The sequence below is a fragment of the Nannobrachium achirus genome, assembly GCF_963921795.1.
Source record: "Nannobrachium achirus genome assembly, chromosome: 2".
Taxonomy (NCBI): Eukaryota; Metazoa; Chordata; class Actinopteri; order Myctophiformes; family Myctophidae; genus Nannobrachium; species Nannobrachium achirus.
The window spans coordinates 32,949,309-32,971,513 of NC_137811.1; the positions used below are offsets into that span (position 1 = coordinate 32,949,309).

The 22,205-nt window shown below is 44.2% G+C and overlaps 1 protein-coding gene across 1 annotated transcript; it reads left to right on the top strand.

Annotated features, from left to right (window-relative positions):
- Nucleotides 1–441: 441 nt before the first annotated feature.
- rspo1 (R-spondin 1) lies at nucleotides 442–20,513 on the top strand (the record flags this gene model as incomplete). Its single annotated transcript, XM_080753398.1, has 5 exons — nucleotides 442–538; nucleotides 3,823–4,014; nucleotides 8,493–8,644; nucleotides 13,046–13,268; nucleotides 20,320–20,513. The coding sequence occupies 5 exons, from the start codon at nucleotides 442–444 to the stop codon at nucleotides 20,511–20,513; spliced, it is 858 nt and encodes a 285-aa protein (XP_080609524.1).
- Nucleotides 20,514–22,205: the final 1,692 nt, after the last annotated feature.

A 22,205-nucleotide genomic window follows, 5' to 3' on the forward strand; every position in this document is an offset into this window, starting at 1 on the left:
ACCCCCACAACAGCACAACAGCCCTCCCCTTCCCACCGTCCCCTCCCCGCATCAACACCTCAGCTTCTTTCCCATTCGGGCCGCTGCTACAGAGGCGACGATGGCTCGTCGCGCCCCGGACCTGTCGGGACCTCTCGCAGCCGCGGCGGCATCGCCCTCCGCCCTCCAGCGGAGCCGCGGACGCAGTGCCAGCCAGTAGAGGAGAGGAGAGGAGAGGGACAACGGAGGAAGGAGAGGGACAACAACAAGAAAGAGCAGACCAAGGGAGACGAGAGAGCGACCCAGAGGGAAGGGTAGCAGCAGCGGCCGGCGGTCCTCGGCACCAGCAGCACTAGGCAAAAGAGTTCCACCTGTCAGAGCAGGGGGGGGGGGGTTCCCCCTGCGTGGTCCGGCTGGCTGCTCGGGGGGGAACCCCGCGCGGCCGGGACGGCAGCAGGGACTATGCAGCTGGGACTGGCAGCGCTGGCGCTGGTCTTCCTCAGCTCCATGGGTCACAGCGATGTTGTCACGCTCCCCAAGGCCAGGAGACACAGACGGAGTGAGTACTTTTTAAACCGTGACGTGAAGTAAACCGTTTAACCTTTTCAACCGCATATATATTTTGTTGTACATGAAATAGGGAAAATAGCTGATCAACAAGCTCACGACACATCGCATCTTTTATAGTTTACATATCGGCTATTATCGCCTAATGCACAGAACTTATAGTATATATAGCATGGCTATGTTCGTCTGTTTTGACATTCCCAGAGTAGGGACGCCAGTAGTTCATTTGGTTAAAATTCGCTCCACAAAACATTTTCTCCCCACTCTCTCTTTTCTGATTTTCGGACTCTTCGGCCTTTCCGCCTTCCTCTTCTGTGGTCTGTGTCACGGTGGTGGAGTTCTTATAAACATTTAACAGGCACGTCTTGTTTGTTTTCCTCATCATTCTGATTTATTTTGCCACGGCGTTATGGTGATGTAGGCTCCACTTTAAGTCACTCACCCCGAATAGCTCGCCTATCTTCCTCTTTTTTATGATTATGCCTTTCTCGGTTTATGTTAAGCTTTTATGGGTATTAAGATTGTTTATAGTGAGATTTTCAATGGACTCACCTTCCTGAACCATGGCTTTCTCTGCGTCAGTCTCTCTCTCTGGGGGAAGTTAGTGGGATGAGGAGGCTACCTGTCTGATGGTTTTCAGAACCCAGACGAGACGTGCTGCCTTGTGCTGTTGTAAGAATTGTTCTGGCTCTATATCGTCGTTGTCGGGTGGAAACCTCGTATCTCCAAGTTTTAAATTTGTATGTTCTTTCACAAAGTAAATCCCTGCTTCATCATACAAGACAGTCGCACAAAGGTGGTGCAAACAGCAGATCTACAAGCACACAATGCCTCGCGGTGCGAGGCGTTGTGTGCTTGTAGATCGGCTGTTTTCACTAGTTTAAATCATTTTTAAAATGGTTTTGGACATACAAGGTTTCCACCCGACAACGACGATACGCACCCATAGAAAGTGTTTACTTGCTAGCGACCTCATGGCGTCAGACCCGGGGTGAATCTCTGTGCTTGGGAGTTATTGTCAGGTTTCGAGGCAATTGCTTCTCGGCACACGAGCAGCTTTCAGGGAATGCCAGCTCAATGAAGCGGAATTTATATTGAACCACGATTGGTCACAGCAACAGATGCAGGCCTGTGCCAACCACAAACATGGCGATGGGCAGCACGGGTTATTATTATAGTGAGAAGTTGCTATGTTACAGTCCAATTAATTCAATGCTCTGGAATGATTCTCTAAAGCGCTTTTAGACTTCATCATACAATGGTGTGGCATGCCGGGAATAGCAGAGTGAATTTGTAGATTGGCTATTTTCAGCAGATGTCATGTATAATGACAGTCAGAATTGTACACCTCTTTCATTTACAGTGCCCAGAGATTTGAAACCAAAGATGTATAGTAAATGAAATATGAAAATTGTAAACAATTGCTTCCTTTAACCGTCCTTGACTGCTTTGCTAAACCACTTGTCTGCACATTTGCTTGGCCGGTCCTCTGCTGTTACCAGACTGCTGCAAAAGCTGTGTTTGTTTGCCCATTTTCTAACGATGGAATGCGGAGATCAAACCGAGACCATCTTCTCTCTCTGGAGCAGAGTGTGTTTCTCTGCTCCTCCTCGCACTCCAGACCGCATGAACTCTCTCTCTCTCCTGAGCAGCCAAAGGGTCAGAGACTGTTTGCAACACCACATTTTCCAAATTCATAGCCTAACACCCCTCCCTACTGGCGGTTAAATATTATACCATGGATCATTATTACTATTATCATTATTACCGCAGCGATAAGGACATGTCTGTAACTGCTCCTCCTGCATCTGAGAGCACCGTGACTCAGACATGGTGTAATCGATTCACGCCGGGAGAACCTTTTTTTTTAAACGCTTCAACCATTCAACTTATCTGACGGAGACAGATGGATGGATGTGTTGCCGTGTGAGTGTGTATATATTTAGAGACGATACCGCACAGGACTGTAAATCAAACTCTGATGACTGCAGTTTCGGCACCCAACGGCCCCTAGAAACAGGATGTGCACTTTGACACGCTTTTCCCCGGCAATAACTTAAGATTACTGACTATGCGTACAATCTCTTTGCTTTTCTGGAAGATGAGGCAATTGGGATATAAAGTATGGTTCTTACATGGTGGTTAAGTGTAAGTACGGCTGTGGTATGTCTAGAGTTTGAAGGGTCAGTGAGTTGCTCTATTCGGCTTTTACACACTATTACTGAAAAGGTCTCGCCACATGCTGAGCTGCGGCGCTGTACAGAAGCACAGAGAGGGTTTTGCACATAATTACATTGGTGTGTTACGCACCCCCCATTGTTATTGGGCATTCCCAGAATCATTATTTTGTGATTGACGCTAGCTGGCCATATGGTGGCTGTGCGATGTCAGTGCCTGATTTTGAATGGACCTTGGCGGACTGTCAGTTCCAAACACTCGGGTTTCTCCAAACTGAGAATCTGTTGAGGATCTCTGGCGAGCAGTTTCAAGTAAACAGTGAGTAACTGTTCAAACAAAGAGGTTTGGCATGGCCCCTGGTTAGATTAAGCTGCAAACATTAACCCCTGCTAGTTGGGGTGATAAAGCGCTGGCAGGTTTATGGCCAACGCTGCCTGCAAAAAATGAGAAACGTGCCCTGATGTTGTTCTTTACTGGCACCACAGAAACTGACAGTCTTTGTTTCATTTTCCCATGAAAAAAAAAACAACAACCTCAGGCTGAAGATGGTCAACTGAGGTTGATGATAGCATAGGGATGGGACGATATGAACATTTCATATCACGATTATTGTGACAAAAGAAATCGCGATTTACGATATTTTCGCGATAATCAAAATCCATTATCCAGGAACTTTATGCCAAAAAAATAGCTGATCTACAAGCTCACAACGTGTCGCGCTGCAACGTGTTGTGAGCTTGTAAGATCGTCTATTTTTTGTCAAAGACATTTGATAGAGAGTGAAAAAAAGACTGTATCAAGTACGTATATTAGTGCCTTTTAACAATAAAGTGGTACCGGATATGCAGCTCGTCAAATAAAAGGTGAATTGTTCCCAGTGCATAACGGAGGACGATTTCACGATAAATTAAATCTCCACGATACGATTATCATGAGTGTTTTTTATCACGATAAACGATAATCGCATATCGTCCCATCCCTGGTTGACGATACCCCATAATATGCCGTTTGGTAATGATGCTCTCTGTTCCTGTACAACCCCCCCCCCCCCCCCCCCCCCCCAACGCCTCCCTCTCTTTTACTTTATCTTTCCAACAGTTAGCCCAGAGGTGCTGCCATCTTGCCCCAAAGGCTGCGACCGCTGCTCTGAGTATAATGGCTGCGTGAAATGTAAGCCCAAGCTGTTCATCTTCCTGGAACGCAACGACATTCGGCAGATAGGAGTGTGCCTGGCCTCCTGCCCCGTGGGATACTTTGGGATGAGGAACCCCGAGACCAATAGATGCACCCGTGAGTTTGAGCTTGTCTTCTTGGACCCCCTACTCAGGTGCATGGTGAGGGACACTGAGACCCCGAAAAGCTGAGGTACTGCCGGGCACATGCGATCCAAAGAGGTCGACAGGCCACATTGGTCACTGCAGGGTGCAGCCCACTTGTTAACCACTTTCAACCTGGCTTCCCTATTTTGGGCATGTCATTATAGGTGAAAACTTTGCAAAAATAACAGATAAACAAGTCATGTCGCATCGCGACATGTCGTGGGGATTGTAGTTTGGCTATTCTTGCTATTCGCTGTACAATGAAGTACAAAGGGCTTGTGGTTAATTCTGCTGTATACGTAGGTATCTATTTTTGCCCAATTACAGAGTTACTCCCTACTTTACAGCCTGTCGAGTGATATCACTGTCTAAACTGTGTAAAATGCTGCCATTATGACTGGCAAATTAAAATAAATATGACATAATTTGGTTCACTGACATATAAGCCTAACTCTTCTATTAGTTCACTTCTCAACATCATATGTTATATTCAGGAACATCGCTGTGCACTCTTTTGGGATTATCTTTTAACACCAAGTATCACTCCCTTAATTATTTTCTGTCACTGTAAAATAGAAATTAATAATAGCAGGAGGAACTTTACTTTTAAACGGACTCCTGTTCGTAGCCTCCTGGCCACATAGCAAACAAAGCAATAATGTCAAAACACATGCACACACACACACACACACACACACACACACACCAGGTAGAGATAAAACAGTAGAACTTTCAGTTTTTAGGGTTGGCTGCAGCTAGGTTTTGCTAATATGGAAGGCGTGTGGCCACAGTGTTTATCAAACTTCCCCGGTTGGCTCGGGTGGCACTAGCCTCATGTTTTTGGACGATGGATGCCAGCAGCTCAGTTTGCGGTCTGTTTCCCCTTACTTGTGGGCAGAAAACAGGATTGGAACAAAATCCCTGCAAAAACATTTCTAATGCACTGTTGTTTGTCTATTTTTGCGAGGATGTCTGTGTATTTATTTGGCTCTGACAGTATGTTCAGGGTGCTGGCCAGCCCAGACTCACTATTTGTTTATTCTTTCCATTGGCTTAATGCATATCGTCGTTGTCGGGTGGAAACCTCGTATGTCCAAGACCGTTCGTTTTGTATTTATCATTTTAAAAACGAACTAAACTAGTGAAAACAGCAGATCTACAAGCACAACGCCTCGCACCGCGAGGCGTTGTGTGCTTGCAGATCGGCTGTTTTCACTACTTTTGTGCGACAGCCTTGTATGATGAAGCAGGGCTTTACTTGGTGAAGAAACGCACAAATGTGAAACTTGGAGATACAAGGTTTCTGCCCGACAGTGACGATATACAGATATACCTGACATTAAATGTTCTGTATATTCTCTTTACAGTCACCTTTAAATCATTTGAACACAGCTGGTTGAAAAAGATACTTCATGAGTTTGCGCTACTTTAATGTGCTTTAGTTATGCAGTTATTATTTCACATTAAGTTCAATGAGAACGGATTGCCCAGCTGCGGGTCCATTCTCAAGTGATCTCCATTCTCGTAGTGCAGATATAGATTTCGGTCGGCAATTAGGGAGGCCTACAGCTTGTGTTCATTATTTTATTTTGCTACGGGAGGAAAAAATACAGACTGTTTGTTTGATGACCTGTTGCTAAATCACGTAATATATATCAGATGTGTTCATTAATGCTTTCACTCAAACGCACACACCCAACGGAGATAAAAGCTTAAAGCGTAAATCTGGCCCTTGATTTAAGAGCTTTGAATTTCACTCCAGAGATTTTGGAAACGGGAGCTAAAATGCGTACCCCTGTGGAGACGCCTCACAGCTAGGGCTGCCCTCTTCATGTTTGCAGCCTGTATTTTACTGCTCCGGTATCGACAGGTAGATTAGATAGCATTCCGAATCACATACTTATAGCCCCCTTATGGAATTTGCACAGCCTATTGTCCAAACAGATTCTGAGCATCATATCTTTAACGTTGTAAATCATCAGCGGCCTTCTAACTGAACAAGAGTGCCAGTATTGGAGAAGCAAGTCAATGGACTCTCAGATAAATTGAGAGAAGTGTTAAATATCGGGAGAGTGTTTTTTGCAGGTATTTCAGTCCGAGTGTATCAAAAAAAGCAACTGGGTTATGCACCGTTGGTCCGACCAGTTTAACATTCACCAGGTTAGCATTCACCAGCGTCGGCAGGTTAGCATTTCACCAGGTTAGCATTCACCAGCGTCGGCAGGTTAGCATTTCACCAGGTTAGCATTCACTAGCGTTAGTTTTACTGAGGTTAGGGTTAAGGTTAGGTTTAGGTGTCACCTCCGCGCAGCCAATCACAAGCTTACGCTGCCTTAACCCAGTTGCTTTTTTGATACACTCGGACTGAAAGACCTGCAAAAAACACTCTCCCGTTAAATATCACAATTATTTCACAGAGGAGTCACCGGACATGGGTGACTGTGAATGAGGTGACATAAAAAGACAAATGTGTATAAATGTTATATTGTTCCCTCGTACTCCCCCCAAATGTTACAGAGCAAGATGGTTAAGGCTTCCCTGGATTCCTTATGGCTGCCCTCAGTGGCTAACCTGAGCTTATTATCTAATCATCAAGTCATTCCAGCATGTCTTGTTAGCAACATTTGTCTTACATTAGGACTACAAACGTCAGTCCTGTCAAATTTAGCTGTCAGGGGCTTAAAAACTATAATTGAGAGCAGAGGCTAGAACATTAAGATCCCCGCGAAGGGATTCAGCGTTAGCTCATGTCTGACCTTGGCAAGAACCCAAGCAGCGAAGCAGACATTCTTCAGCACATGTGAACACAACGCTCTCCTGCTGCTCGAACGAGCCTCTGATATATAGAATATATTTCCACCCTAAAAGTGAGAGGATTGTGTCTTCTTGGCCCAATGCTTTTTATAGCCCCATTTTCCAGGCACCGGCTATGTTAATTCAGACGTACGTAGGTAATGATGAGAATAAAGAAGAGGTGTTTGGGATGAGACCAATGCCTCTTTGGTCGTCTACTAATAAATAACATCTGGTTTATATTCTCCCACGCCTGTAATTATCCCAACCTGAAGTAGTTGCTTGTTTCAGTAAAGAATTAGAGGAGACTTAACAAGACTGTGGGGTGCGAGGCTTCTCTCAACCACTTAAATCCTATACACAGTATACATAGTTTACCGGAGTCCCCCAGGGGTCTATACTAGGGCCCCTCCTAGTCCTACAAGCTCACAATGGGTCGCAACGGGACGCATTTTGAGCTTGCAGACCCGAGACCGGGCTGTTTTCACCGAATGTTTGCCCCAGAATCAGGGACGTCACAAGGGGGGGGGGGGGGGGGGGGGGGGGGCAAAGTGGAACTGAGTTACTAGGGCCCAAGGTGGAGGGGGCCTTAACTATTTTATACTTTAGCTATTGAAAAATAGCAGATATACAAGCTCACAGCGTGGTGCCGCGCTGCGAGCTTGTAGATCTGCTATTTTTGGAAAGTCGTGAAAATGTGTGCAAATCTTTGAATATATGTATTTTTTAAGCGAACATTTGTAACTCAAATTTTGCTTCTGGGGGGGTCCCCGGAACTAAATGTTTTGAGATGGGGATTCAAATACATATCATATTGGGGGTCCTTCACATGAAAACGTTTGAGAACCACTGACATAGAGAAACATATATATTTTTTAAAAACATAGAAGGATTTGATGTCACGATTTTTCTGTGAGCTTGTATATCTGCTATTTTTCAATAGTTAAAGCACAAAATAATGCATAATAATGCGTTCCCAGTCTAAATGGGTTAAACCCCCTCTCCCTATGAAGAACATTCATGGGGGGCCCGCAGTGAATCCCACCCCTGCCCAGAATAGGGACACTGCTGTAGGGTCCATGTGGTTAAGGAACCCAGTGACACGACCTGCCTGCCGGCCTTGGGCTGATTCACACCAGCCAACGAAAAAGAAGAAGAAAAAAAATGGCCTGTGGTATGCATGTGCTTTTAGGAGACGAGTGTTATTCATGAAATATCCCCCTAAACATCTCCTGTAGTTTTATCACTAATAAATCTCTCAGAGGGAATAAAAGTCAAGTTCTCATCGTCCTCCCTCCGCAGAGTTGTCCACCACTTGAACACAGTCAGAAAAGCATGTGCATATTATGTTAAAAGTGAATACTTAAGGCAGCACTCAGTGTTCACTTTAGATAATCTTCCTTTTTCATTGTTCACTTTTAAATTATGACGAACAAACAGTTGACACGCCAGGGGATTGCACTGGGACAAATTAAGGCATCTGTTGTTAAGCCTCACTTGGGCTTCGGCGAAACACGCGCCACCGCGACATGCTGTGTCGACAGTTTTTCCGCCGAAGCATAAATCAGGCTTTGGAATCAATGTGAGTCACGAAAAATGCGGATTTGGTCATTTGTCATTTGATCCTCTCCTTTTGTCTCCCCCTCTTTCTTTCAGAATGTAAAATAGAAAATTGTGAGGCGTGTTTCAATCGCAATTTTTGCACAAAATGTAAGGAGGGCTTGTATTCACACAGAGGACGATGTCACGTGAGCTGCCCTCCAGGCCTGAACACCGTTAACGGGACCATGGAGTGCGTAGGTGAGCGACTTGCAGTACGGCCTTTGGCCAACCATCTCAAACCTTCGCAATGTCCAACCCTCATGGCTTCTTTGAGACAGCTTTTACTGGCTTCATCGTTTCTAGCTCTTTCCTCTACACCAGTGGTTCTCAACCTGTGGGTCGGGACCCCTAGGGTGGTCCACAAATTATTTTGGGGGGGGTCCCCAGATGATTGACTTAATGTGCAACATTGTTTTCTCTCTCAACAGTAAACAAACCAACATAAAGTTTAAAAGTGTACTTAGGTTATCTGCACATTTCTAAAGTGACTTGAAAGGATTTTTTAATTCCTCTAAAATGACAAATTCTACATTGACCAAATTGTCTAATTTGGCAGAAATTGAGAAAATAGCCATCTACAACGCCTCGTGTTGCGAGGCGTTGTGAGAATGTAGATCTGCTATTTTCAGAAAATAGAACAGTGTTATACAAAATGTAATGCCTCAACTCTTAGTGCTCGTCAGGGTGGGGGGTGGGGTCCCCAGTTAAAATATTATTATATTGGGGGTCGCGGCCTGAAAAGTTTGAGAACCACTGCTCTACACCTTCTCAATCTCAACATGGGGTCCCCTGGAGTTCCGCAGGGTCCCCAGCTAAATGATTTGCTAATGATATTAGGAACCAAATGGACTCTTATGGGTCTGTAACTTCTAATCTAGAGGGTACAAATGTAAATACAGGGACCCTTTTGGGTAAAATTGTATACGCAGTGTTAAATTAAAGCCTCACCATGTAACTTTTCTTTATGAATAAAAGGTAATTTTGTCTGGTAGAGTATGTTAATACAATATAACTTATTGGGGTGGATGTATTTTTCCCTGCTCTTCTATTGAGACATTTAGATTGTGTCAAAAGTCATGTCTCACCTAGACACAGGATCTGACAAAAAGTATGACCTTTTGGTCAAGATTCAATTTATCTCCCGAGCAAGCATGCCGGCACTGTTAGCTCAATGGTGAAAATGTTAAGCAGGAAACCAGGTTCAAATCCGGGGTAGAAGAGGAAAGTTACATAGTGCAGCTTTAACACTGAGAATCACAAACCACATTTGATACTTGGTTATTATTTTATTTCTTTTTTATCTTTAGGAACCAAATCTACACTGTGAAATCCTGGTGTAACATTTACTCTGAGAGCGTATGATTGGAAGCAAATGGGTCCAAATGGGTCCATTTGTCCACGCTCTGAGTTACAGACCCGTAAAGGTTCCTTGGGTTCCTAACCGCCAATCAAGCTGAGGAGGTCGCCGGACCTTACATTGAGAACCAGTGCTCTAGTCCAGTGGTTCTCAACCTATGGGTCAGGACCCCCTGGGGAGGGGTCCTCACATGATTTTGGGGGGGGGGGTCCCCAGATGACAGTGAAGTGGCAATTTAAGGACTCTTAAGACCCTTTAAATGTAAAAAATCATCAAAAGTAATCAACAAACTATACTACTAGTAAGACGCCTAAGGGCGAAAGGCGGGGTCGCTTTTCTAACCTATAGTGCGGCTGGTTCTACAAACGGGGATCTCCATATATGGGCATAAACGGTATTGTATGTGGCTGATGTGGCCTCCATATATGGGCATTCCCATATGAAGTCCTGTTAGGGGAACCACACCAATAGAATCCCTATTGTGCCCATGCATGGAGATCCCTCTCTGTAGAACCAGCCACACTGGTTATATATATATATATATATATATATATATATATATATATATATATATATATATATATATATATATATGTATATAATTATATAGGCCTATATATTGGCATTCACAGATATGGGCTTAATATTGATGACATCGGGGATCTCCATATATGGGCATAAAAGGGATTCTGTTAGTGTGGTTCCCCCGACATCACAGTGATGTCAGAGCGTGATGTCAGAGTGTGACAGTCAGTCAACAATAAAAGATCAAACCGAGGGTTACAGAGACAGATAGATACGGTCAAGATGTGACGTTTCTCATAATAAACTGCGACCTACGGTCACAATAAAAACTGGTAAAATGTTTACAATCTGGCCAGTTTTTGCCAGACCCATGAAATGGGTAGGCCTACATAAGCAAATGTCGGTCTGTCCGGGTTTTCTATATAAAGGGTATATATGATGATGACATGATGATGACATGCCTACAAAAGGCATGATGTCATAAATGATGATGACAGACAGGGGGCCTGGCACAACCAGGTTGACCTGGTCTAGTTATAGTATAGTTTGAGGAAAGAGGCAAAATCTACAAGCTCATAATAACGCCTCGCAAAATGTGAGACGTTGTGTCTGTGATATTTATTGTGATCTGCAGAACGGAGTCAAACTACATTGAATGCCTCAACTCTACAGTGCATTCTAAGTGCTTATCGGGGTGAGGGGTGAGGGGGGGGGGGGTCCCCAGTTCAAATATGATTATTTTTGGGGGTCGCGGCCTGAAAAGGTTGAGAACCAGGTGCTGTAGGTGTAGAGCAGTGGTTCTCAACCTTTTCAGGCCGCAACCCCCAAAATAATCATATTTTAACTGGGGACCCCCCCCCCCCCCCACCCTGACGAGCACTAAGAGTTGAGGCATTACATTTTGTATAACATGGTTCTATTGTGAAAATAGTAGATCACGCAAGGCGTTGTGAGCATGTAGATCTGCTATTTTCACAATTTACTCCTCTAATATTTGGCCAATGTTTAATTTGTAATTTTAGAGGTATTAAAAAGTCCTTAAATTGCAGATACCCTCAATACACTTATACTGTATGTTGGTCTGCTTACTGTTGAGTGAGAAAAGAATGTTAACATTAAGCTAAACATCTGGCGACCCCCCCAAAATAATTTGGGGACCCCTCTGGGGGTCCGGACCCACAGGTTGAGAACCACTGGTCTACACCACTGAAACACCTCTCAGGTGCTGTAGAGCATGATAGCTTCATTCACCACCAGTTCCACTTCCAAGCGAAACAGTTTGGAAGGTGTGTTCCGCTGGTCAGAAGAACACGGCTGTCTGGCCGGGAACAAAACACTTCTAAATAATTGCATGAGTTTTGCCTTTCTCTTTTCTCTCTCTCTCTCTCTGTTTCTGCTGTTTCTCAATCACAAGTGCGCTGAACTTTGGAGTAGGGCCTGCTGGCCGATAAGACTTTTTCTAGACATTTCTTTTTTTGTAGACTATTCCCGTCATAAGTAAGCAAACAGCGCATTAATCTGAAGACGCAGTGCCCTCCAAGCAACTGCCTGAAGCAGAAGCCTGCATCCATCCCTCTAGGTCTGACGTGCTGACGTCACCCTTCTGGTTCTTCTGAAGCTGACCCAGAGCCGCGGCTACGGACACGCACACATCATGACGCTCGTACCGTTGCTGTCAGGCAGAAACCTCACATCTCAATATTTTTTTCCCCCCCTTTTCGGTGAATTAATGCCCTACTTTTTGCTATTTTTGAAAAACCTTTAAAGTGAAATTGTGTCTGTGGGCTTTACTCTTTTCACTGAAAAGAGTAAAGTATAAACAAGAGCTTGTGGCTAATTAACAACCACATTGGATTCCATTTCCTGAAAATAACGCATTTGGACAAACAGGGTTTCCACCTGACAGCGACAACTATTTGTTTTTAACATTATCAGGTTCACAGCAACTGCTTCTCTCCTTAATTTCCTCTTCTCTGGGCAATTTCAAAATTGTCAGCAAATGTGGACATGAAATTAAGCTCGGCGGTATGTCTAAAGGCTGAAACAGCAGACCGAAAGAAAGCGCTGCCGAAAGAAAAGTCGAAATTAGAATTTAACTCTCAAATACCTGGAACGCGCCCGAGTCGCGTTAGATTTTAACCACTTTAACCATTATTTTATGCTTTAACTTTAGAAAAATAGCAGATATACAAGCTCACAGCGCGGCACCGAGTGCCGCGCTGCGAGCTTGTAGATCTGCTATTTTTGAAAAATCGTGAAAATGAGTGCAAGTCTTTGAATATCTTTGACCCGATCTTTGACCCGACTTCTAAATCCTTCCTCTAAATCAGTGGTTCTCAAACATTTTCAAGTCAAGGACCCCCAAAATCACAGGTATTTAGCCACAGACCCCCATCTCAAAATATGTTGTTCCAGGGACCCCCCAGAAGCAAATATTTGAGTTACAAATGTTCGCTTTTAAATAGATATATTCAAAGACTTGCAAAGAAAAATCATGATTTTTTCAAAAATAGCAGATCTACAAGCTCGCAGCGCGGCACTCGGTGCCGCGCTGTGAGCTTGTATATCTGCTATTTTTCAATAGTTAAAGCAGTCAATAATCCTAGGCCCTAAATGGGTTAAATTAAAGGCAGGAAAACCCTAAAAAATGTGAGATGTTTTAACTGCGGGAGACACTTTTCACACCACAGCGGTTTTCTTCTGGCCTGGTGTGGTTCCAGGTCAGCCTGCCGAGTGCAGTCTGGGGGAGTGGAGCCCGTGGAGCCCCTGCACGAAGAAGAACAAGACGTGTGGTTTTAAGAAAGGCTCCCAGAGCCGGCAACGTGAGCCCCTCCAGCAGGCCTCCGGCCAGGACCGGCCCTCCTCCGCCCTGGTGGTCACCTCGCAGCCGTGCGTGCCGCAGACGGAGAAGAAAAAATGCACTGTGCTCAAGACCCCCTGTGCAAAAGGTAAAAGAACGGCACACATGCGACACGTGTGACACACACGCTAGGGCTGTCACAATTATGACATAATCGTCTAATCGTAACTATTTGACATGATCGCAAATATTTGTTCATAATCGTCGTAATCGTGAATGTTGAAAAATGTTCATACATTGATAAACATTTTCAGAAATAGTGGAAATAGCAGATCTACAAGCTCACAACGCGTCGCATCGCGACGCGTTGTGAGCTTGTAGATCGGCTATTTCCACTATCAATGTTCTTTTTTAAGTATAAAGTTGTCAAATATGTCAAGTAATTTCTTTGTATATTTAGATTATGTGTCATATCTACCATGTGCAACTTCAAAGCCTAAAAGCCAAACAAAAATGTAATTGTCAACGACAAAAACACAATTAAATCGTTAATCTCAATTATTTGAGAGAAAATGTATCGTCATGTAAAATGTCATAATCGTGACAGCCCTACACACATGCGCGCATGTGACACACACGCACGCACACACTGCAAATGACCGAGAAGGAACAACGGATAGAAAAAGTTCATTCATACGTACTATGCAAGCAGAATCACAAGTGATGTCATGTTCTGTTCCTTGGCCCGACGACGGCAGTAAATCAGTTTGAACTTGTGATCAGATCCATGTGAGACATGAAAAAGCCATCAGCGGTCAATATTATGAATGATGGAGGCATTACTCAACATTCAAAGGCCTGGCCTAGCCCGCCTGTGTGTCTGTGACCCGCAATGTGTTGATTGGGTTTGGTTTGGCTCACGCTCGCAGAAGGACACGGAATCTCTTGACTCCTCGGCATGTAAACAATAAGCCCGTGAAGCGCGAGCCAAGCCGATGATGTGCGGGTGCTTTTTGCACTGCGGATCTGGAGCGGGATCAGAGCTGGAGAGGGAGAGCTGTTTGTTTTGAAGCTCGACGCAGCGGGAGGTTTATGCGGTCCTGACATGTTTGCTCGGGCTCTTATCATGCGCGCAACCAGCGTATATACTCTCCTGTAGATTAACAGCCGTGCCCATCAATCAGTTGAGAGTGACCATTATCGACGGCGTGCATGGGGCTAACGAGCGGGACCTGGCGGAGACATTTGCAGCTGAAGCTGATTAAGAGATACCTCTGGCCAATCGGTCACGGGTTTATTGGCTGAATTGGGGGGAACAATATTGACTCTGGTCAGCTTGCTCGAAAGTGTCTTGACTGTGCGTTCACAGTGCAACACATTTTTGAACAGTATCCATCGCGATGTTGAGGAGGGATAAACATTGCAAAAGTACCCAATAAAACATCGTAAAAATGTTATTAATCTTTAAATTGTTTTAAAGAGCTTGTTCTTCTGTTCGGCATGGATCATTGCTGGGCCCAGTGCCGTTTGGCTCATATTTTTATCACATATCAGATTTCATATAAGTTGTCTAATTTCTTATAGTAGTCCCTGTTGTCTAATTAGCGTACCATTTCCAGCCTTAGTTGGAAACCCAACTAGGTTTTATTGAATTGTAAACCAGCAATATTCAAAACTTTAAGTGGAGGGTGGCACGCTTAGGAGAGATTTCAGGGCGCTCAGCAACATTGTGCGACAGATTTGGACAGACTCTCTGCTGTGCAAATGTTAACGTTATCTGCATATAACAGACAACAACATGGATATAATGTGAAAAGAGATGAGGGAGGCTCCGTCATTCCAATGGTCAGCTCTTGCCCAAACTCTGCAACTCATATGAAGATGTTTAGCACATTGTTTTTCATACCAAAAATAACCGATCTACAGGCTCGCAGCACTTTGTGATGCGGCGCGTAGTGAACTTGAAGATCGACTATTTTCAGTAAGCAACACCACCGTACAACAAGGTATATATTGTCACTGTCGGGCAGAAACCTCGTACGGTATCTCCAAGTTTCAAATATGTATGTTTTTTTCGTAAAGTAAAGCCCTGCTTCATCGTACAAGGCTGTCGCACAAAAGTTGTGAAAACAGCAGATCTACAAGCACACAACGCCTCGCGGTGCGAGGCGTTGTGTGCTTGTAGATCTGCTGTTTTCACAACTTTTGTTGTTAAACTGTTTTCACTAGTTTAAATCATTTTTAAAATGAAAAATGCAAAACGAACGGATTTGGACATACAAGGTTTTCCACCCGACAACGACAATATGAAGCATACTTCCTCGGTGAGGAGCGGACCGTGCACCGACTGGACACGGCAGTGACGGCATCGTTGGAGAAATGAAAAGCAAATTTATACCCTGACGTCTGCGTCCTGGAAAGAATTCGTACCTTGGGGTCAGAAGACTAATCAGCATTGAAATATTATAAACCGCCCCGTAAAAAAGCGGCCCGTGACGTCTGCCAAATGTCTAAAGTTAGGATGGGGGTGGGGGTGGAGGGAGCTAGGCCAAAGGGAGGCATGATGAGTGTGATGATGATGAGTGAGGTGTGACTCCGACTACCGGAGACGAGAGAGATTGAGCCGTGAAAAGCCTCCTGCGGGTTATGAAAATGGGGGCACTGTCAGAATCTGAGCGGTGTTTTTCTTGATTCCGATCCATATACAGCAGCAAATTATAAACGGCTTTGCTTTGAAAATTAGATGCTACTACTGTACTCTCCTCCCTCCCCGCCAGCGTGTGTACAAACACATCTCCGACTGGTGACTTTGGCCAGTAGTGATGGGCGGCGGTCGTTGCTTTGCGTGACTCGTTGCCACGCCGACGTTTTGTGTTCATAAACTCACCATGTGCTAAATCAATGCGACAGCAGATTCATCCGCGCGGGAGCTTGGCTGACAAGCCAGCTGTAAAAAAACACCAGGGGCAGAGCTTGTATAACATCAGTGATTTACTGGTTTGTAGATCTCACGCTTTTGTGTGTTGATCTGGCCACATTCACTGAACCCCCCCCCCCCCACACACACACACACACACACACACACACACAGCCTTCCTGAAGCTCTACAAAAACGGCTCGCACGAAACCCATTTTTATTATTGGACATGTGATTGCCTTTGTCAGGCAACGCTGTTTAGCTTGGATGGAGAGACGTTGCAATCAAGGCTGTTGTGAATTGATGGAGTCCCTGTCTCCTGCGTCCATTAGTGGTATGTCAGAGGGCTAATTAAGTACTTGCGCACAGTAAGCACACCAGTGTTGGTCCTTCATATTGTTTAAAAGTGTGTGTGTGTGTGTGTGCGTGTGTGTGTCTGTGTGTGTGTGTGAGAGAGAGAGAGAGTGTGTGGGTGGGTGTTTGTGTGCGTGTGTGCGTGCGTGCGTTCACGCATGCATGTTTGTGAGAGAGCGAGCGAGTCCTTAACTCCTCTCAGGTTCACCGTGCCTCATTGACATAAACAGAAACAATTACCTCCGAAACACTGAGAACTTATCGCTCCCAAATAGCTCCCAAATGTGTTTATTGATTTAAGTCTTCGCGGAGCATGCTAGACGCTAATGTTTCTAATGTGGCCCGCTTGTGTTCGCTGACCAGAAGGTTTGAATACTAGTGACATATAGTACGCTTTCATGAGTTTGGCACCCATGCCTTTTTGACAAAGAACATGAGCTTTTCCCCTTGACAGTGGGCTTCTGTGCGAGGCTTGTTGTGCCTCCAAGTTTCTTCCTGACTCTGCCAGTCTACACTACCCGACTGGGGCCTAGTTGTGAGCTGTGCTCGTTTTTCTAATGCAAAACACTATTAAATGTCTAACCAATTTACTGCCTTAGCAATATTTTTGCTTTATCTTTTTTGTAAATTATGAATCACTTTTACATTATTTTAGACACATTTTTAAAAGGAAAACGCTTTTTAAAAATAGAACAAATAGTCACGACTGTGACCTTGTAGGCTATTGTTATTATTTGTTATATGACAGCATATAGTAATGTAACATATAGGGCTTAATTAATTTAACCCTATGGGCCTTGTTGTTTAAAAAGAAAGTGACATATTGTTTGCACAGCTAAACTGAAAGAAAAGCCTCGAGGAAAAGTAACATACAGCACAATTATTATTATCCACAACAGCTGGCAAGCACAGTGGCAACATAAGCCCTAACTTCATCAAATGCACACATAACGCTTTCCAGCCGCACGCATGTTGACTTGGTTTCCAGGGAGAGCAAACTCTCTCAACAGCACCAGCACTGCAGCACATAAACATCCGCCGCCTCACACCTGACACAAACATCCATTTCCCATTCCCTCACACACAGTCAGGGACGTGCTGGCCATTGGGAAAAGCGGGACAACTCCCGAACGGCCGGTTAATTTCCGGCCGGTCCAGGCTGGCCATTAGGAAAAAATTAAACAGTTTGCACAAAAGTAAAAATTAAAATGTTTGCACAAAAGTAGTGAAAACAGCAGATCTACAAGCACACAACGCCTCGCACCGCGAGGCGTTGTGTGCTTGTAGATCTGCTTTAAAAATGATTTAAACTAGTGAAAACAGACGATCTACAAGCATACTTGTAGATCGGCTGTTTTCACTAGTTTAAATCATTTTTAAAAAGATAAATACAAAACAAACGGTTTTGGACATAAGGTTTCCACCCGACAATGACAAAATATAACTCATGTAATTGGCCCACTGGCTTGTCACTTGTCATGATCTGAAATGACAAATCTTTGAGTAGCAGCAGCGCTATAGAGAGAGATCTCTCTCTATAGCGCGCAATGAGGGCCTCTACAACTCTTTTTCCCAGGCTGTATCAGGGGCCCAGCACGTCCCTGCACACAGTGCTTCACGTCCACATGGACTGCCTTTGTGCCGCCGATGTTCCAGTCATTATTATGCCACCACAGTAATTAATTTCAATAGAATGTAAGTAGCTGCCCCCTCACCTCATTCATAGTGTGGAGTGGACCGAATGGATGCTTGTACTCAGAGAGTATGTCTGGTCGTGAAATGTGTGGCAGGTGCACAGTAAAATCCTCATCCTCAGTTTTAATTTAACGGACAACTTTGGTTTTTTACACCAAGGGTTCATATTTTAGGTTGTAAATAGAGACAATAAAAGATGAGTGTTAACAATGTTTTCATTTACTGCTTTCTATTGTTTTAGCGATTTTAGTATTTTGATTTGGGTGGGGGCATGCGTATGTAAGTGGCTAAATATGTCTTTTTAGACACAATAAGCCTTCTATTTCTTTACTATTTACACCAGCCACCATAAGTCACATCTGTCCATGAAAGATTGCGGTGCATCTTGGGAATGCGCTTAATGTGTCTAAAAATACATATTTAGCCACTTGCATGCATGCCCCCAACATGGGACCTGCATGCAAAACAAAATCGTTAAAATCACTAAAATTATAGAAAGAAGTAAAAGAAAACATATTATCATTCATCCTTTCTTTTCTCTAATAACTATAACTCTCTAATCTCTATAACTAAGTTGTCCTTTAACAAATGGATAAATTAACACACTTTTACTGTACAGGATTCAAAGTACAAGAGTAACTAAGTTAGATGAGGTGGTGACTTTTAGCATTGAGACAACCGGTGAGGACTGGTGGAGCGGAGCGGAGGGGGTGGTCACTGGTCAAGCAGGGCTTCGCTTCAAACCAGCTCCACTGAATGTTTATACGGACTATTAGATCGCATCAGAGGCTGTCTGTGCAAAGTGTTAAGAAGTGTCCGGGGCGGCTCCACCACAAATGCTCGGTCATTATTCTTCCGGCCCGTAGTTACAGTGTGCGCTGTTGTGTGTAAACTGTCAATGCTGCGCGGAACCTGCATCGCATCACATTGGCATTTATGAATGGGCCCTGCATCCTGTGCTGGATGTACAAGGCTTAAGCCATGATTAGCCCGCATTAAAAGGCCTGGTGAGGAGTCCCTGCTGACACAACCATGGCCTTATCACCCACATCCTCCCCATGGAATCCATGTTGTGAGTTTCACATCACAATGTGGAGCTCTTTTTTGTGTGTGCCACCGCGTCAGGCTGCTAACGCCTACAGTAGATTAGACAAGATTAGATTCCATTATTTTACTGTATTTATTTTTACGGCGTGGCTCTGCAGGAGTCTAGCCATCTATAAGAGGGTTGGTCTGTTCGCCTGTCTGTCCGTCCGTCCGTCTGTCTGTCTGTCTGCCTGTCAGTCTGTGTGTTGAGAGCTAATCTCGCTAAACCGCTGGACCGATCAGCACCACCACATTTCTTGTGCACACTGCCAGCAGGTCACAGAAGTGCATCCACACATTCCCACTATCTTTTTTGACTAATGTACTTTATGTTTTAAAATGTTTAACTCACATTTTTGTAATTGAAATCAACAGGGCTCTCTGATCAGGCTTGCCCAAATCTGGTCATTATGTCATTGTCAACATAATACATGAGTCATAGAGTCATAGATTGCTGACATCACACGCTAGCCACACAGAGTCACAGATCCACATTAGATCCACGCCTTTCCTATGTGGATCCCGAGATCCACATGATTCCGATTTTTTATTCAACCTTTATACATTTTAACCAGGAAAAACCCTCGTTGAGATTAAAAATCTCTTTTACAAGAGTGTCCTGGTCAAGACAGGCAGCAACAAATTAAACCATGATTACAGACAAACATATAGCAATTTACACACAAAACAATTAAGAAAAACAATTATAGCACAGTATAATCAATTCAAGTACCCAAAAACAAAGGTCAGCATAGATTGCTGCATCAAATACCAAAACACTGCCAGCTTGATTTCTCTGTCTCCCATTCTTTCAACATAGTTTTAAAGGAATCCTTTTTTTTTAATACGTTTTTCATGTGGTACAGTCTTTTTTCTTATTTCCACACAACAACTCCAAGGTACGGTATATTGATGACATAGTTCAATGTTGAACATTTTTAGTATTCCCCTTTAAAGCTAAAAGGACACAAAAAAGCTCTCAAACAAATCAGGTTGATGATGCATACTACATCACAAACAAACAATGCAAACACTCATGTTGATCAACACATAATAGAGCATTCTATTATGTGTTGATCAACATGAGTGTTGATCAGCATTCTGTTTTGACTGTATTCTGACTGAGTATCGTGTTTTCTAATTTCAGGCAGGAATAAGCCTAAAGGCGACAGAAGGGATGAGCCAAATAGGAGAGAGAAAGAGGGTGGAAGAGGGCGAGGAAGAGAAGGCAACAGAGGAGGAGGAGGAGGTGGAGGAGGTGGAGGAGGGGGCAAGAGGAGAAAGACCCAGAACAGCAGGACCACCACTGCATCCACCCTCACGCCTGCCTCCGTCACCTAACCTTCACCAGGCACCCACCCTGCCCCAAACCCACTCCACCTCCAGCACTGGCTGTTCCCCAGAACCCCCCCCCCACCCCCCCGACACCATGTCAAAAATGATGAAGGAAATGATTTAATGCTGCTATGCATGTTTAGAAGATGCCCAAGGAGAACTGGAGGTTCACTGCAATAAACAACGAGACTGTCCAGGACTAAAGTACTGGCTGATTTATGCTTGGTTGCGTGCCGGCGTCACACACCGAAAATAGCAGATCTTACTTGTAATACGGCTATTTTCGGTGCGTGACTACCGCGCGCAACTAAGCATAAGTCAGGCTTTGGGGGAAGAGTGTGGCTGGAGTGGATGAGCCGTCGTATAGGAGTACTCTGTCTGGAGAGGCTTGTGGGCTTGGAGTTCCACGGCGAGCGACCACTGCTGGATCTAAGAACATTTGGGACGAGACGTTCCATGCATTTGAGCTCTGGTGAACCCACATATAGGGCTCCGTTGAACTCTGAGGAGCCCCGAGCGGGGCTTCTCCTCAAGCTATGGGCCCTGTAATGACCGAGGGATCTCTTCGAGCCCTGTTGTACTCCATGATGTATCTTTTTTCCGATCTACTTTTAATCGCAACCTGTTTTCCATTTGCGTTCATGTTTGTGAGAGGTAGCAGATGGATTTTCTCAAGAGCCTCTAAAGAGATGTCGTACGTGATATAGGGAAAATGAACAGTATTAAGGGTCTTTGTACTTTTATTTCTTATTTTATGACGATGCAAAAAAGAAAGGCACTGGAACTCATTTGCGGTTGTGATGGAAAGAAGGTCTGATATATTTTGGGTTACAAAACAAAACCCGAGAAAAGATGTGAGGGGGGATTAATGGGGGCTCAGCACAAAACCTGCTACGGTATCTGGCCATTTGATAGCCTAGTTGTTTGTCTCCAATTAACTATCCTTGTTTGTAACAAAACAATAGATAAATAAACATGCATATTGTCGTTGTCGGGTGGAAACCTTGTATGTCCAAAGCCGTTCGTTTTGCATTTATCATTTTAAAAAATGATTTAAACTAGTGAAAACAGCCGATCTACAAGCACACAACGCCGCGCACAAGAGCCTCTTGTGCGCGGCGTTGTGTGCTTGTAGATCGGCTGTTTTCACTACTTTTGTGCGACGGCCTTGTATGTATGAAGCAGGGCTTTACTTTGCGAAAAGACATACACATTTGAAACTTGGAGATACGAGGTTTCTGCCCGACAGTGACGATATACGTATGCATAGGTGAGAGGTTACATGTGTGTCCGTGTAAACTCCACAACAACAAAGGTAGGCCTAGGGAGTACTCCTATGATTGTATGTATATTTGCGTGGTTGTGTTGTGTATATTGTAAGCGTTTCTATTCAGAAAGCTTGACGTCTGTACATGTGTGTTAATATTGGCCTCACAGGATGAAGAAATGCGATGGCGACAATGAGAGGAAGCATTCCAAGTGCACAGCGATATATCAAAAGCAAAATTATACGACAACTACAAGCCTCTGATTATTATGTACGCCATCACGCTGTCAGCTGCTCAGCAATCATATAAGTTTGCAACAGGGTCTGAAATATTGCACAGCCGTATCGTGTTTGCCTACTCGAGTTTCAGATTAATCGTTGGATTTTTCACTCTTCCAGTGCTACAACCACTGGCTTTGTGACATCACCCT